Below are 18,444 nucleotides of genomic sequence, written 5' to 3'. Positions count from 1 at the left end.
AGCTCCAGGACTCCCCAACGAGTACCCCCAGGAGCGGTTCACGCAGGAGCGGCTCACCTCCACTACCGCCTTCCCCCAGCGAAGCGGAGAGGATACTACAACAGGCGTTCCTCGTCAGCCTGACAGCCTCTACCGAACGCGATCGGCTCCAAGCACAGACGCTTAGCGAGCGCGAACGTCTCCAAGCCCAGGCGACCAGCGAGCGCGAACACCTCCAGGCAGAGCAACGGAGCGAAGAACAGCGCACAAGTCTGGAGATGAGACGCTTCCAGATGGAAGAGAATATGGCAAGAGACCGGGCCGACGCCCAGCGCGCCGCTGCCGGTGCCCAAAGAGAAACAGAGCGCGCCGCCGCCGACGCCCAGCGCGCCGCTGCCGGTGCCCAAAGAGACGCAGAGCGCGACAGACTACAAGCGCAACTAATAGAGCAGCTGATCAAAAGGACAACTCCCTCTCCCTCCGCCAGGGGCTCAAGGAACTCGTCGAGACAGCAGTCAAGAGCAGCGTCACCGCAACGAGCAAGCGACCCTGAACTTGACCAACAGACCGAGTCTAGACCCCCCGCAGACCCCCTTCCCATACCGGTCCAAGCGAGACCCAGCTACAAGGAAGGAGCGGCCTACACTGCGGAGAAGCTAAATAAACGATTACAAGATCTGGAAGATTTGATAGAAGAAGAAGAGGGAGAAGAGGAGAACCAAGCCCGACGACAGCACAGTACTCCACCGGACCAGGAGGTCCCATACAGTCCAGGCTATACCCCCGCGGCGCTGCGCTACAGACCCCCGACTCTATTTACGGGTGAGCACGACGCACGACCAGCCCCGAGGAACAGTACCTGGACCAGCGGGCCATGGTACCCTGCCAGTACCAGCCCACAGCGAGGCGCAAGAGGGGACTCGCCCAGGAGGTCTCTCCCCCAACGCTCGCCGATGTATCCGCCATCCACGGCGTCATACAACGCCACGCCGTCATTCCCAGACTTCGCCTATGAGAGTCGAGCACAGTACACGGAGCTCCGGATGTGCTTAGAGACAATGATGGTGGATGTCGCTGATGAACGCCACAAGTATGCGATATTATTGAAGCACCTGAAAGTACCGCGAGCGCACAATATAGCGCTAGCCTATGCTACCTCCTCGACCCCATACACAGCGGCCCTTGCAGCGCTGGATCAAAGATATGGACGTATATGGGATTACGTAATCCAGGAGATAAGGCATATTGACCGCCTACCCCCAGCCCAGGGTTTCTGTTAGAATTTTTTTTTGCAGGTCTGAGTGTCCGGTAGATTTCAATCTACCGGACAAATGGGATAAATTCCGGTCAGAGTTTATTGAGCTTAAAAACAATTGATAGGCCTATATAAAGAATGACATCATCAAGGCATTTATAATATTTTAACTTAAAACTAGGCTACTTTTGCGTATATACAGTCATTAATATATTCCAAATAAAATAAGTCCCTCGAGACTTCGTGCTGCTGCCGACTTGAGGTGTCGGTGGGCAGTCTGCCCGACCTTAATAAACAGCAGTCTGTTATAATCACATTTTTATGAGCTAACGAATTCCGTTATATTGGACATTTGTATTAATTATATCAAGCGAAGAACTGAGAAATTTGGCAGAGAGAGACAGCAACATTATCGTGGGTTTGCGTGATGTATATCTCCACCTCCCAACGACTTGGTGCTGGTCATAATGTCCTGTGAAAATAATTCCCTCTAAACACAATTTGATTATTTGAATTGTATTAAAATAGGCTAAAATTAAATAGCCTATGCGATGAACGAAACAATCATTTGTTTCATCGTTGCTTCACCAAGCAGCCGGTCTAATAATGACATCCTGTTGTCAGCGCGAGCTGGCTGCTGATATATTTACGTGAAGCATGGAGCAGCAGTGTTTTTAGGTCCGGTCTGGAAACCGCTCAGCAGCGCCCCCACCCAACAGCTGAATTGCCAATGGCTGAATTGGAGTACTGCACCCTGCCGGCCGGCAGATGGATGCTTCTCGCAAATATATCAGCAGCCAGCTCGCGCTGACAACAGGATGTCATTATTAGACCGGCTGCTTGGTGAAGCAACGATGAAACAAATGTAATGATTGTTTGTTTCGTTCATCGCATAGGCTATTGAATTTTAGCCTATTTTAATACAATTCAAATAAGAATTATTTTCACCGGACATTATGACCGGAGAGATTAAATATGTCGGACTTCAACAGATTTTGCCGGTCAAATACCGGTAATTACCGGCTAACGGAAATGCTGCCCCAGCCACAGACAATCGCTCACTAGACGACCTGTCAATCAAAGTGCAGTCCCTGGTGGGGATGCTGGGAGCTCAACGGGAGAAGGGCAGGCATGAGCTGTACGCCAACTCTAACGTTGAGAGGATTTTGGAGAAGCTGCCACCCGCAAGACAGGAGCGCTTTCGGCGGCAGAGGGACTACCGAGATCCCGACGGCCCCGAGCCATCCCTCCTTGATCTGGCCGACTTCCTGGCGAGAGAGGTCAGCAGCTTACGACTGGACACCTTCGGGCGGAGCACGCCAAGCTCCAGAGAGGGACCCAGGAGAATAAGTGATGGAAGAAGATCGGTGACTGTCATGCACCAATCAGAGTCAGTACCGAGCAGTAAGAGTCACAGCACCCCCTTGAGAAAGGAGAAGTGGAAGATAGCGTGTCCCTACTGTGAGAAAGAACACTGGCTGTCACAATGTGACTCATTCACAAAGATGAATGCAGAAGAAGTGAGCCAATGGATAAAGTCCAACCGGCGCTGTTATCGAAGTGCGCGGCCCCACATGGCAGCCGAATGCCGCCTAAAGAAAAGGTGCAGCCGGTGCGATGGAGCCCATCTAGATATACTACACGATAGTAACGGAAGACGGCCTATACCTGCACCACGGAGCGGCACCAAGGCAAGTGTCATGTACATTGACCCCGCCAGCAGCAACGGAGCTCAAGTGCTCTTAAAGGTAGTCCGTGTGACATTGAGCTACCAGGATAAAGTCATGGACACTTACGCCGTCCTTGATGACGGGTCAGAGAAGACCCTTCTGCTCGCATCCGCTGCGACTCAACTGGGACTGCGGGGGAGCAAGAACGAAATGACGATTCGGACAATAAGAAGAGATTTAAAGACGATAAAGGGCGAGAATGTCTCCTTCACTATCGCAGCCAACGGGCAGCCAGAGCGACGGTACGAGATCACAAATGCTTTCACCAGCCAAGAAATAGGACTCTCGCAGTACACCTACCCTGTCACCAAGTTGATGGATAAATATGTGCACCTGCGCCAATTACCTATCCCGCTCATAGACGGCGCTACCCCGACCCTGTTGATAGGCTCCGACCATGCAGAACTCATAGTCCCGATTGACCGGGTCCATACAGGTCCCCGAGGCTGTCCTGCAGCAGTCGAGACCCGCCTAGGATGGACATTACAAGGCCCCCTCGCTAAATCTCTCAACCGAACCGCAGCCACTAGCTGCTTCCACTACAGAACGACAAAAGAAGACACCACTCTCCTGCAGCATGTCGAGAGGCTATGGACCCTAGAGACAATGCCCTTTAAGAACGAAAAGAAAGACATTCGCTCTAAAGAAGACATTTACGCCATCCACCTACTCGAGCAGGGGACAAAGAGAGTCACAGTCGGCGGAGTGATGAGATACGCAACTCCACTCCTGAGGCGAGAGGGAATGCCCCCCTTTCACGCAAAGAAAGACGCCACGGAGCGCTATCTACTGAACACAGAGCGGCGCCTAGCCAAAGACCCCGCTCAACAGTGTGTACCGAGCTGAGATTGAGAAGCTAATCACAGCGGGACACGTAACAAAGATTGACATTAAAGAGGCCGATCAGACGACCGAATCATGGTACGTGCCGCATCACAAGGTCCATCACAATGGCAAGGATCGCATTGTGTTTAACTGCAGCTACCAGATCGGATCCCAAAATCTGAATAAAGAGCTCTTGCCCGGCCCCACACTCGGCCCCTCCCTACTAGGCGTGCTACTGCGCTTCCGCCAGGACAAGGTGGCTATAAGCGGGGATATCAAAGGGATGTTCTTGCAAGTGAGACTAGTAGAGGAGGACAAGCCTCTGCTACGGTTCCTATGGAGAGAGAAGATCGGAGATGAGAACCCATCCATCTACCAGTGGGAAGTACTCCCCTTCGGAACCACATGCAGCCCGTGCTGTGCTACATTTGCACTACAGAAACACGTCACAGAGGACCCAGCAGCAGATGAAGAGGTCCAACACAGTGTGAAGAACAGTTTCTACGTAGACAACTGTCTACAAAGCGGCTCGACTCAAGAAGAAGCCGAGGCTCTCCTAATCAAGTTACGCGCCTCCCTAATCAAAGGAGGCTTTGATCTCAGGCAGTGGGCCAGCAGTGACCCGCACGTATTGCGCAGCCTCTCCTCCGCAGACAAGGCTGCCAGCAGCGAGACCTGGATGGCGACAATCCCAGGAGAAGCCCAAGAAATGACACTAGGATTAGTCTGGCGCTTCAAAACAGACTCGCTCCACTATAGACACAAACCCTTGGCTCCAGAGCAAGGAAGGTCGGCGGCGATACCGACCACCAGACGGAGTGTGTACAGAACACTCGCCAGACAATATGACCCGCTGGGATGTATTCTACCCTACACCACCAGGGCAAAGATGATTGTACGAGCACTATGGGACAAGGACCAGGGCTGGGACGACCCAATACCCGCACACCTTGCCTCAACATGGAGAGAGTGGGAGACGGAACTCCGCTCACTCCCAGGTGTCAATATACGCCGCAGCTACTTCCCATCCACAGTGAGGCCAGAGACATGCGAGATTGAGCTACACGTCTTCAGCGATGCCTCCGAAGTAGCCTACGGATCGGTTGCTTATTTGCGTGCCCAAGAGATGGGAGGAGAGATACACACTGCTTTCATACTGGCCCGCTCAAGGATAGCCCCACGTAAGCAACAATCTATCCCACGTCTAGAGCTCTGCGCAGCCCTCGCAGGAGCGCATCTAGCCACGTTAATCCAACGTGAACTCACCATTCCGGTGCATAGAACAATCTTGTGGTCAGATTCCACGACAGTACTCACATGGATTAAGTCTGATTCATGCAGATACAAAGTCTTCGTGGGAGTCAGAGTCACCGAGATTCAAGAATTAACGGAAGAAGCAAGCTGGAGGTATGTGGATACCAAACACAACCCAGCTGACGTCATCACCCGGGGAATGTCCCTGGATGACCTAACCCGTCGCAACATCTACAGTGACGGACCAGCATTCCTCCAGCTCCCGGAAGGAGACTGGCCTACGCCCACCCCGAGGGAAGCAAGTAGCGAGGAGGCTGAGAACAAGAAGCCTATGTTCTGTGGACTGAGCACTGTCGCCTCCACAGACCCGAACATAGATGACTGCATTACCCTAGAGAGTGCGCAACAAAGAACATTCCTGCGGCACCACCCAGAGATTCAGTCCACCACTGACATGTCAGCAGCTGACTACGAAGAAGCAGAACTTCTTCTACTACAACGAGCCCAGAGAGACTCGTTCCCCGATGAGCTAGACTGTCTACAGGGAGGAAACCCCGTCCCATCAGACAGCAGACTGATTCACCTGGCACCAGAGAGTGACGCACATAATCTCATCAGAGTGGGTGGTCGCCTGCGGAGAGCCCCCGATCTACCAGATGACATTAAGCACCCGATCGTCTTGAACAGCCGACACAAGGTCACAGAGCTGATCATAAAGAAATACGACGAGGATGTGCACCACGCAGGAGCAGAGAGAGTCTTCGCGGAGATCAGACGTCGTTATTGGATATTGCAAGGCAGAGAAGCAGTACGGCGCTTCCAGCGAACCTGTCTAGACTGCCGTAAGTGGCGCGCGCAGCCCAGCATACCACGGATGGCTGACCTACCCCCCTGTCGCCTCCGAATCGGCGACAAGCCATTCCACTCCACAGGCATGGACTGTTTTGGCCTGTTGTATATAAAGAGAGGAAGAGGCACCGAGAAGCGGTGGGGTATTGTATTCAAATGCATGACCACCAGAGCGATACATATCGAGCTCCTTCCGACCATGAGCACAGACTCATTCCTTATGGCCTTCCGGAGATTCATATCACGGAAAGGACAACCGTCTACATTGTTGTCTGATCACGGGACCAACTTCAAAGGCGGAGAAAGAGAGCTGAGAGAGAGCTTCCAAGCTATGGGCCCAGAATTTAAGACCCACCTCGCTCCAGCCCAGATTGACTTCCAGTTTAATCCCCCGAACGCACCCCACTTCGGTGGAACCTGGGAACGAGAAGTACGTTCTATAAAGACAGCCCTGTATGCCGTACTCGGAGCCCAGACTGTGGCAGAGGAAGTCCTAATGACAGTCCTCACGGAGATCGAGGGAGTATTGAACTCAAAGCCCCTCGGTTACGTCTCCAGTGATGTAGCAGATGTCGACCCAGTCACCCCCAACACACTCCTAATGGGGCGGCTGGACCCCGCGCTACCCCAGACAATGTACAGGCCCGAAGAAGCGAACGGCCGAAGAATGTGGAGGTACAGCCAAGTACTAGCTGACAAGTTTTGGAGCAGCTTCCTACTTCACTACCTACCGTCTCTACAGACCCGCCAGAAGTGGGTAAAAGAGAGAGACAACTTGACAGAAGGAACAGTCGTCATGATAGTTGACCAGTCACTCCCCAGAGCTATGTGGCCGGCTGGCCGCGTAAGCAAAGTGATCACCGGTGCCGATGGCAAGGTCCGAGCAGCTGAAGTACTCGTCCAAGGGCGCACCTACACACGGCCCGTGGCGAGGCTCATAGAACTGCCCCGACTCCCAGATACTATCGATGATGACCATGACCCTATGACTTTGTGAGTTGACTGACCTTACAGCGGACCTTGAGTGGAAGACAGTGCGGTTAATCTGTCTCTGCTTAGCTAATTAGGTGGGACTAATTAGGGGGCGGCTGTTGTGAAGGATCAGATTAAACCGAATATGTATATTTATTTATATATATATATTTAATTGTATTTGTATATCGTTTGATATCCCCTGTATATTCCTTGTACAATATGCATTGAATATCCCCGTTTCTACTAAACAGCCCATAATAGTTTCATTCTACCATTGGACGAGAACCTGGCGCCAGGTTGCCATACCCCTAGGTCCAAGTTCAATCGTGCCGCCTAACATGTCGAGGCAACCCCCGGTTCCGCGCAGTAATATGCCGGGCGAAATACGTGTGGTACTATTTGTTCATAGCGCATATATATATATATGGCGCTCGTAAAGTAGAACTTTCTTTTAGTCCAGTTCTTTACCCTCCAACAGAGTGACAGACGCAAAAGCCTCCCCACGAAGCACGTGCGGTGTAGTAGGGCCTACTTGGCCCAGAATAGGCATTGAGATATCGTGTAGATTAATAGTTGAATGGTCATAGTTTGGCACCATACCGTCGAGTTGGACGTATTCTATTAAGCTAATAATAGTCTATTTATGTATGGTGCATCGTTCGGTTCGAGTTCTACAGTTATCAGTACCCCCATCGTTCCTGACGTTATCTGGACGCTTATCCAGGCTGGTCAGACCCCTAGTGGTGATTGCATCCGAGGAGCTCCGGGTCAAGAGCGACTGGACCTGTATATTGGATTACTCTACCCGACGACGGCGAGCCTTCCACGGCTCTTGGATTATGCTTTATGTGCTTTGATTATTCCATGGATAAAGGCCAACACTGTCGAGTGTTGGAATTACCCCCCGGAGAGGACTTCAGGTGAGGCGGCGCTCTACACGTGAGGTCGCACCACGTCTCTCCGTTGTGGACCGGCAGATACCGTTCCACAGAGGGTCCAGCTGTATTCGTCTGCGGCCCGAGGTTCTGTGGGCACTGTGTCTAAGACTTTGGATTCTCCCAAGACACCGTCGGCCAGATGGGATACCGCCAGCGGCTTCTCTAACCCCCCCCTCCTACTGTCTTACAACCAGCGGGACCCCCCCCCCCCTTAGTGTATCCAGCTATAATCATTTAAGTACCATCGCTATCATTTCCTAAATATTCCAGGTTGTATACTTACTCCCTGCGCAACCAGAGATTGGACATTCAATGTTGATTTACCTACGAATACTCATTTGCCATAAAAGTGCATATTCAATATTTCAAATCATAAATGTAATTAAGTGAATGTTGTATACACCCTTTGCTGTATTAAATATTCGATTTGGTACATTTGTGTTGGTTCGTTTCATCAGGTGGGAAAGTGTTCATCATACTTATATCTTGTACTGGGTGGCCAGAAGTTAAAGTACATGAGGTAGTGGTATTAAATATCATATCTAACAATACAGTCAGGGAATTGTACCCCTCAGCTACACCTACACTTAAATAAAATAATGTATTTGAGATTCTCTTAAAATGTATTGGTCGTTATTCCTCTGACTTCTGTCACACACACACACACACACACACACACACACACACACACACACACACACACACACACACACACACACACACACACACACACACACACACACACACACACACACACACACACACACACACACACACACACACACACACACACACACACACAGGCTGAGCCCGAACGTTCGTTCGTTAAGCTGACATTCAGACTTTAATTAATGGGTTCGAACGTTCGGTGAAAAAAAATAAAGCAGGCGCAACGACGGTGAGGCGATGTGAAGCGGCGCGTCCCCCGAGTCGCTCGGCTCAACCAGTATGGTCTCTGCCGGGCTGTTGCTGGATACTCAACCAGAGCTCTAGTCTCAACCAATGCAATAGAACAATTTTGATTGAATGACAGGCGATTCTGCCAATTACGTTACACCGCTTGCACCCGCCTCTGCTGTTACCACCAATCGGCAAGCGTTTATTATTTTTTTACTTCCGGCAATGCCGCCATTGATCTGCTTGCGAGAAGCATTAACGTAGCGTTAGCTCCCCGCCGAGGAAGTAAAAGTCGTAACAAGGTTTCCATACCAGCCTTTTTCGGCCACGGAGCGCGAGCTTCATGGCGGGAGGTGGTTGCGTTGGAAACAACTCTGGCCGAGGCGGCAGGCGTGTTGGGAGCCCGGCGGGACCCCCGCGCCGGTGTCTCTCTGCCGTCCCCCGTTCCGAGGTAGACGGTGGAAGGAGCCGAGGCGCGCGCCTCTCTCCTTCCCGTCGACCAAGAGTGAATACCTGTTATTGAACGTGTAACACTAACTTTGATGCAGTACTCAGTAGCTTGTTTATTTTCTTCTGAGTGCTTTGTTTAATTACATGTTTACATGAACAGCCACCACTGTAAACAACATGTTTTTTCACCAATAGATTATGCAATGCCGCCCTCCGTAGGATCTATAATACAAAAAAAAAGAAAAACTATAAAAAAAATTTATAATTTTTTTTACAAAAAACGAACGTTCGAACCCTAAAAACAGGGTTCGGGCTCAGCCTTAACACACACACACACACACACACACACACACACACACCTCCCTCCCCGGGCCCCTGTCCTATAAGGTATTGGCTTGTGTTGCTACACGGACACATTTGTATGTTGCACCACCACGGTACTTCCTGGCTTACAGTGTACAGACTAGTAAACAAACACTCCGTCTCTTATTATATGTGAACTAAAGAGTACAAGGTTTACACAACAGCCCCCACCTGCTGTTTTATTGTATTTGTACCTGTACTATCCGCTGTCAGCTGTTTATCTCTCTTTGTGAGCTTGATTAAATAGCGTTAGCTCACGTTAGCTAGCGTTAGCTCCGCGGCTAATTTTAGCTCACCCTGAACTAAATCAATGACTAGGTTCTAAAGCATTCAAGTAGTTTTCACTGCACATAGAAGTAGCCAAACAGCGGGAGCATTTCGGGAGCATATTACCAAAACCCAGGCAATTTCAAGCCCTTAAGGAATCAAATAGAGTCTGCCATGGCTACATGCTAACGTTATTGCGCAACTGTAGGAAAAACCTGGCAGCGATAAGGGAATCGAAAGTCACGGGAGCCACACGGTTCCAGGCATCGGCCAATTAGGAACCGGTTCCCAACGGGAACCGGTTTTCGATTCCCATCCCTAATGATATATCGGCTGCCGATATAATATCAGTCGATATGGTAATTTTTTTTACACCGGTATCGTTCCGATGTCAAAATATAATATCGGCCGCCGATATAATACCAATACCTTTGGCCATTTAACACATTCCCCGCCAAAAACTAGTTTACTCGTTATTGGCCGCCAATCGAATAGCGCCAAAAAACGAGTTTACTCGTTTTTGGGATCGTTATATCGTTTATTCGCTATATATATTCATAATTCATAGCTGCAGCCTCTGGTATAGTCTTCAGACCCTGTCTGAGGTGGCAGGCGGTCAGCACCGCCCTCTACTGCCAGGCGGAGCTATTGCATCTCATTGAAAATGGGCTTGTGTCTTTTAGGAGGCGATCTGAGTCGGTCATTGTGAAACGGTCGGTAGTGTGGTGCGGACCTCCACAAGCATTATTTGGAATTGCGCTAAGATATTTGGATTATCTCTTTTGCATTACATCAGATACAACGTAAGAACATCATATATGAATTTGATCGTTGATCTGACATTTATTTCTACCCCGATCACAGCTATCTGTGTGGACCGTGTATGTCTGTTTACCATTGGCTGCGGTAACCTAACGTTAGCTAGGTTAGCTACCTAGCTAACGTTACTGTTTAAACAAAATGACCCAGTCAACTATTCACTTTTAGTTTAATACATGAGGCATTGTCTAACGGTATCTAGCCGGCTAGCTACTGATAGCTCCTGATATCAACAAATGCTCCAGCAATAGTCAAGTGCATGATACCTCCGTTAGCTCGGTAGCCAACGTTAGCTCACGTTAGCTCACTGTTTAAATGAAATGTCCCAGTAAACTAAATAGTTCACTGAAACGTTGTCTTAAAGTTATCTAGCCGGTTAGTAGGGCTGGACGGTATGGTCTAAAATCTATATCACGGTATAATTTGAAGCATAGACGGTAACGGTATATATCACGGTATATTCATTTATCTTAAAATGTCTATATAAATGCTTCTGAAGGGGTAAAACACTGGTATGGCAGCTATTACTGTACTCTTGTATTACTAGGACATATTTCACATAGTACAGAGGTATTTTAAGAACATTGTGCAAAACTGCAATAGAAAAATGCAAAATCTTTTCTCAAGTTACTTCCATCTCTGAAAAACACTTTTTTCATGAAATACAATCAAATCAAGCGGCACAAAGTGAAAATAAAAACTACAGCAGGACAGGTTTCTTTCCCTCAAACGCAATACAACTCCAACATAACTTAACTTTAGTGTACATGTTTGACAACGTAGAGAGCGAGAGAGCGTGATGTAATTTTGAGTTTGAGGTTTGAGCTTTCTAAGATGCCGTAGGTGATGATGTCACACCAGGATTGCCAACACACAGTTGGAAACGGGAGCAGCCTGATGGATAAAGCGATATAAAGCCAAATAAATGTGAAGTTATCTTTGAACCTCTGTTGTCAAGCCTCATCAATATAACCCCCCCCACTTTCCTCACGAATGGAACTGGTGCCGCAGAGTCACGTGCGTTAGAATGTTAGCTTAGCATCTAACGTGAGTTAGCTTAGTGGCTAACGTTAGCCCGTTGCTGTGCTAAAGCCAGCCTCCTTAGCCAAATTGAAATGCCAAAACTATATGGCAAGGTCCGTGAACAAGTGGAGAAAAACTCAGTAACGTCAATGTCATTGCTACTGCTGTGACTAGCTGCTCTAGAGTCTAGTCTACCGGTCACAAGGTATGAAGGTATAGTCAAAATCCATACCGTAGCGCAAATTCATACCGTTTATACCGTCCACCCCTACCGGTTAGCAGTAGCTACAGATAGCTCCTGATATCAATGTCTTATAACATTGATTCGATGCGTATTCGAGCCCCTGGCTTGCATCACAGTCACGAAAGGGGCTAGCTGAGGGTATGCTGAATGTGATTTGACCAAAGCAGAGTATACCAATAGGGTCCAGCTGCAGCGCCGGAGAATCCTGGCTGCAGCTGGAGGCTACTCGAGTACATACAGACAGTGGAGCTGTTTGCAGATAGCGAGCATTTTGACTTATTGCGTGGTGGCGATGTCTCGCAGATAATACAACTACAAGTATGATTATATAATATATATATTTTATATATATTTTTTTTTTTTTAATAAAAAAAAATGTTTTACCAAAAACTATCGGTATCGGCTGATATGGCTCATAGACGATCGGTAATCAGTGGCAAAAAACGTGATCAGGGCATCCCTATGACTTTCTGTCCACAGATGGTACTGACCCAAGCACTTTGCATCTAAACACTTGCCGTGTCCAAAAGATACAATGACATGAGCCTGTATGAGCATGAGCTACATGGTCATACATGAGCCATGTTTCTGAGAGCATGTAGGCCGCTGGGTTATCGATCGCCATGTGAAACAGACTTTTTTTTTGGAGGAAACGTTAAAAAAAAAAAAAAAAAAAAAAGTGCGGGCGTCTAGAAAAGCAACATGAGTCCATTTCTAAATTATTCTTGCAGCTGCAGTCTGCCTACAGCCTTACTTACAAGTGACTGAGAATACATGTAAACAAGAGGGATCAAACCGATTTTCAAGAATCTTACTTGCTTCCTTGGAATTCTGAGCACTGATTCCCCCCAAAACACCACTATATTTGCCACCAGTATCCGTTTCTAAATAAACCCTTCTCACTGAAAAACCATAACTCCTCGAAAACATTTGGACAGTTTGTGTATTTATAGTTTGAAAGTAAAATGCAAAATCACTGGGAGTGTGAATGTTACACATCACAAGAAACTACTCAACCTCTACCGTCTTTTAACTAGGAATGAACACAAGACTAACTTACCATCTTTAGATAAAGTACTCAACCTCTACCATCTTTAACTATGAAACAAAACACAACTTATCATCTCTAGATAATAAAGTACTCAACCTATACTGTCTTTAACTATGAAACAAAACACAACTTATCATCTCTAGATAATAAAGTACTCGACCTCTACCGTCTTTAACTATGAAACAAAACACAACTTATCATCTCTAGATAATAAAGTACTCAACCTATACTGTCTTTAACTATGAAACAAAACACAACTCATCATCTCTAGATAATAAAGTATTCAACCTCTACTGTCTTTAACTATGAATGACCACAACACTCTTACTTACCATCTTTAGATAATAAAGTACTCAACCTCTACTGTCTTTTAACTAGGAAAGAACACACCACTCTTACCATCTTTAGATAATAAAAGTTTGAAAACATTATTCCTCAGAAAACTCAGAGTTCCTTCGTCTGAGGTTAATAAAAGTGTCAAAAGTCCCGCTAGGTCGTCGACGGTGCCGTCGGGCCGGAGGGGAAGAGAGGCAGCCAGGGCACTCACCGTTGGGATTCGTGGTTCCGTCTCCGTCCAGCTGTCTTTTCTGTGCACTCTTGAACTCTTTCAGGGACAGGTAGAGCACCTTACGCACCACACGCTCCTCGGACCACGGGATGCCATCGCTATCATCCTGCAGAGACGAGAGAGGCGAGAGAGAGAGAGAGAGAGAGAGAGAGAGAGAGAGGTTAGCATTAGCATAAAACAAACTATTGGCGTATCGTGACATTAGCCGCCACACGCACAGCATTAGCATAACACAGCAGTGTTAGCTAAACACAGGACAGGATATTAGCATGACAATGCACAGAGGATGCCCCCGCTCTCCACCACCACAATACCTCCATAGCTAAATGCTCCACAACCCTATGGTAATGAATGAGTTAGGAAGCAAATAAAAAATGCATCATGGGACCACGAGTTCATGTGTCGCTGATCTCTCCCAGAGAGAGAAGACGGATGATGTTATTGTCTAAGAGGTCACTGAAGGTCACACACACACAGACACATCCTTTTCCTACACTCAGCCATTTCCCCCCCAGTCGAGCTATGAACGCATGTTAGCCGTTAGCAGGCTCATGAGAGCAGTGAAGCCACAGTGTATACAGTCCACAAAACAGAAAATCAGAGTTTCTAGAAAAACATTTCTGACGAGCATAGTTAAAAAAGGGCTTTAGTCCAACAGCAACAACCATGCCCCCCCCCCCCACACACACACACACACAGCAGCTGTCTTTGATGTGGAACACCACTAATGACTAAAGGAAATGAGATTAGGACATGAGCAACAACAGAAGGTATTAATAAATGATGGGGAGCTGGAATTAGCTTTGCGTCCGTCGCACCGCGCTGCAGCTGGGGGGGGGGGGGGGTTTCAGTCTGGATGTTTCCAGGGAGGACAATAAAACACATTTCTCTCTCCTTCTGGAGGATGAAAAGCTATGTTATGCTAATTCGTGTAGAAAGAGGAGGGGTGGAGTGGGGGGTGCATTCTAATCTTAATTAGTAGACTTGTTCAACTCGACTTATCCCTACAAGTAGTCATTTGAGTTATTCATCAAGAATTATTTTTTAAAAAGTAACGCTTTGCTCGTAATAATCTGTTCCAGGCTTGTAATTACAGATCAGTGTAATTTTATTAAGGTTTTCAGTTTATTGCATAGCCTATTTGGCGGCGATTCTTTCGATTTGGTGCATTAAAAAACCTTCTTGAATGTACTAAGTGCATAAAACTACTTTCTCCATCATCATCATGTTATTATTACCCCTAGTATTTGTTTTTTATTGTCATAATTTCCGCTGAGCTAGTGTATACATTTTTATGTTAGCCATCACTCCATGGGACAAATTCAACCCCTTGACCCTCAAACTAAATAAATGTATGCTAAACTGTTTACAAGTTTGGCGATATTATGTGCATAATCATTCAACATTGTTTTGTGGTGACGTGTCCCTTTAAGCGTGTTATTTTAACCCCCGTTACATCTGACCCTGCTGTACCCTACACCTGCCTTGGTCAGAGGGTATATTGAGTGTATTGCTACCTCGTCTTAGTCAAGCAGTTGCTTTATCAGACAATTTGGTCTTTAGCCGAATAATGAATGTGTTATTTCCTGAAAGAAATTATGAGGACATTCTCTAGGAAGAACTAGATATTTAAAGAAACCATTCAATATGATTTACATCAAACTAAATTATTCAGATATGTTGGATAAAAAATCAACTCATCATTAGTCGACAAAAGTCCTAGTCGGGTTTGGCTGAGGACAGTGCTGAGGGCAGTGAGGACAGTGTTGAGGGCAGTGAGGACAGTGAGGACAGTGAGGGCAGTGTTGAGGGCAGTGAGGACAGTGAGGACAGTGAGGGCAGTGAGGGCAGTGCTGAGGGCAGTGAGGACAGTGTTGAGGGCAGTGAGGACAGTGAGGACAGTGAGGGCAGTGAGGGCAGTGAGGACAGTGAGGGCAGTGAGGACAGTGATGAGGATAGTGAGGACAGTGAGGACAGTGCTGAGGGCAGTGTGGACAGTGAGGACAGTGAGGACAGGGTTGTGGACAGTGATGAGGACAGTGAGGACAGTGAGGACAGTGTTGAGGACAGTGTGGACAGTGAGGACAGTGCTGAGGACAGTGATGAGGACAGTGATGATGACATGAGGACAGTGATGAGGACATGAGGACAGTGATGAGGACAGTGAGGACAGTGGTGAGGACAGTGATGAGGACATGAGGACAGTGATGAGGACATGAGGACAGTGAGGACAGTGGTGACAGTGTTGAATATTGAGTGTCGAATGCGGTGGTGAAAATCTGGCAGTGCACAGACCTGTATGATAATTGATAACCCACCCCACATAATTTTCAATCGTTTCAGCATCTAGGCGACATGTATATATTATTTAAAAAAATATAATAATAATAATAATAATAAACCGTGTATTAACTCAATCCCCGCCAACAACGTTTATATACGTGTTTGGCCGACAACCGTTGAACGCCAAGCACGTATATATACGTTATTTGATCGTTTTTCCTTTTTTTGATATTTTTATTCATTATTCATCCAGGGACCTTTGTGTTACCATAGGGAATGAGTCTGAAATCGCCAAAGTGCAATGCCGGCTGCATCCAGCTAGATGGCGGTATCGAGCACCCTTTGTAACCTTGTATCTTGGCCTGTGTAACGGCCAAATGACTCACTTTTCCTGTCGGCCGAGTGGAGTGGTTCTCCCGGTTCCATTGAAGCGCGTCAACTATCCCTGATCCATATGTTGTGGTGGGTTATGCCGTGGACCAAATGGACATCGGATGTACCAGATGGCCAGATAAGGACTATCGGACGTACATTTTTGCTTTATCCTGCAATGCTTTTATACCGATAGGGCTGATAAGCATCTTTTGTGTTCAATATGAATGGCGTTATTGACAATCAAATAATCAGAAACGACCCCCACAACGCTTTACGGTATTTTCACAGCACTGTCGCAACATTACCGTAAAGCATGAACACCGTTGTGATCATACACAACAACAGTTAGCTCTCAGAATAGCCAGTTAGCCCGCAGCACCAGCAACGGTAAGCGTGTCTCATTTAATTTCACCCACTGAAGCGGGGTTCCCCTCCTCCTCCTCCTCCTCCTCCTCCTGTGTGTAGACAACCAGCTCTGCATGGCTCGCTCCACTAGTGAGGACTGGTCTCGCCCTCTGCTGGCGCGTGTGTGCACTACAACAAAACTCCGTTTAGACGGTATTGATTTTCAATACCGTCGGGATTTCTAAATACCCTGGTATACCGTAATACCGTCATACCGCCCAAGCCTAATGACTAGGGATGCACCGATATGAAAATTTGCCACCGATACCGATACCGATTGTTCAACTAACACAATCGGCCGATACCGATATTTGTGGCAAAATATTTTTTTTAAATATCTTTTAAATATATATTTTTTTGTAATTTTTCTTTTTTTATATAAAACTACTGTATATTTGTCTTACAAATTGTGCTCACCGATATGAACATAGGCCTCTTTACTTACTTATTTTACTTAAAAAGGAAACATCAAGAAATAGCACTATCTCTCTCCCAGTATGTTCTGCAGGGCTGCAGCTAGATACTAGTTCTCCCAGCATGGTCTACCTGCTGGGCTGCAGCGAGATACTATTGTCTCAACCAATGACATTTTGATTGACAGTCGATTCTGCCAATTACGTCACAGACCGATTGCACCCGCCTCTGCTGTTACCACCAATCGGCAAGCGTGTTGCATTTTTTACTCCTGCTTTTGTCCGCCATTGATTTTGACAACAGAGGTTTTCTAGAACAACAACACGGCGCGGCCGACGTTTAGCTTTTAGCTCCGCAGGATGACTTAAATGAGGCATAATGATTTTACTGCAACTAATGTTATAATAAAACAAAGCCTTTCTATACATGTCTGATTGAAAACGTTATTAACAGATTGCAGAATGGGTAAAACTCAACGGAAGGAACTGAGCTAGTATGAACGCTTGCTACGTTCGGGTAAATAATATGCTGATGTTATGAACGTGTAACACTAACTATATAATGTTAATGCCACAAAACGAATGCCTTGTTAATCATAAGTAGTAACTTTGATGCAGTAGCTTGTGTGTGTGTGTGTGGGCCGGGGGCGGCGTTGTGCAGGTTGCGAGTGAACTTTCTTTTGTCTCGACGCTACACAAATTTATGGATATTTATCGGCTACTGCCATCGGCACATTCGAGCTTATCGGCCGATGGGCCGATTGCAGTCAACAAGGCACTTATCGGCCGATACCGATACCCGACCGATACATCGGTGCACCCCTACTAATGACCATCATGTTCAAAATCATTCACTTTAGAACTCCCTATGCCTGGATGCCATTCATTACCACGTCGTGAGTTCAACTGTGATGAATATGCTATGATACTATGATCCTATTTGACAAGAAGACTGTAGTCTGAATTAGGGCTGCAGGGCGATACGGCCTCTAAATGATATCACAATATGTTTTTGCTCTATCATGATACACGATATATATATTGCAATATTTTTATATTTTCTCTAAAGCACTTAAAAATGCTTGATTTAACCCTTTGATGGATACAGTCACGCCAATATGATGATTATATAAACCTCTGTTGTCAAGCCTCGTCAATATAACCCCCCCACCCCCCCTTTTCTCACTAATGGAACTGGTGTCGTGGATCACTCCCCTGTGAGCGTTTCCAGGGTTAGCGGCTAACGTTAGTTAGCTTAGCTTAGTTAACGGCTAACTTAGTTACCACCTCTAGGCGTATGTGCGTGTACGTGACATAAATTGGGCGAGTGTGTGTGTCTGTGTGAGGGAGAGAGGAAAGTGCTGCGCTAAAGTAAGTCTCATCTCAGCCGCGGCGGCTTAGAAACGGACGTGAGGTTTTGTGCAAAACATCACGATGTCCACGATATGTTTAAAAAGTGTATCGTTAATGAATTGTACCCG

The 18,444-nt window shown here is 47.0% G+C and overlaps 1 protein-coding gene across 1 annotated transcript in view; it reads right to left on the bottom strand.

Annotated features, from left to right (window-relative positions):
- jarid2b (jumonji and AT-rich interaction domain containing 2b) overlaps positions 1 to 18,444 on the bottom strand; it is a 303,218-nt gene that overhangs the window by 163,824 nt on the left and 120,950 nt on the right. The window contains exon 2 of the mRNA XM_084312574.1: positions 13,467 to 13,593. Within this exon, the coding sequence (XP_084168700.1) occupies positions 13,467 to 13,593 (127 nt within the window). The remainder of the gene's footprint in view (positions 1 to 13,466; positions 13,594 to 18,444) is intronic.

Source organism: Notolepis coatsorum (assembly GCF_963971535.1).
Source record: "Notolepis coatsorum genome assembly, chromosome: 4".
NCBI lineage: Eukaryota > Metazoa > Chordata > Actinopteri > Aulopiformes > Paralepididae > Notolepis > Notolepis coatsorum.
Note: the sequence above shows the minus strand (reverse complement) of the source record. Positions and strands in the feature narration are given on the sequence as shown.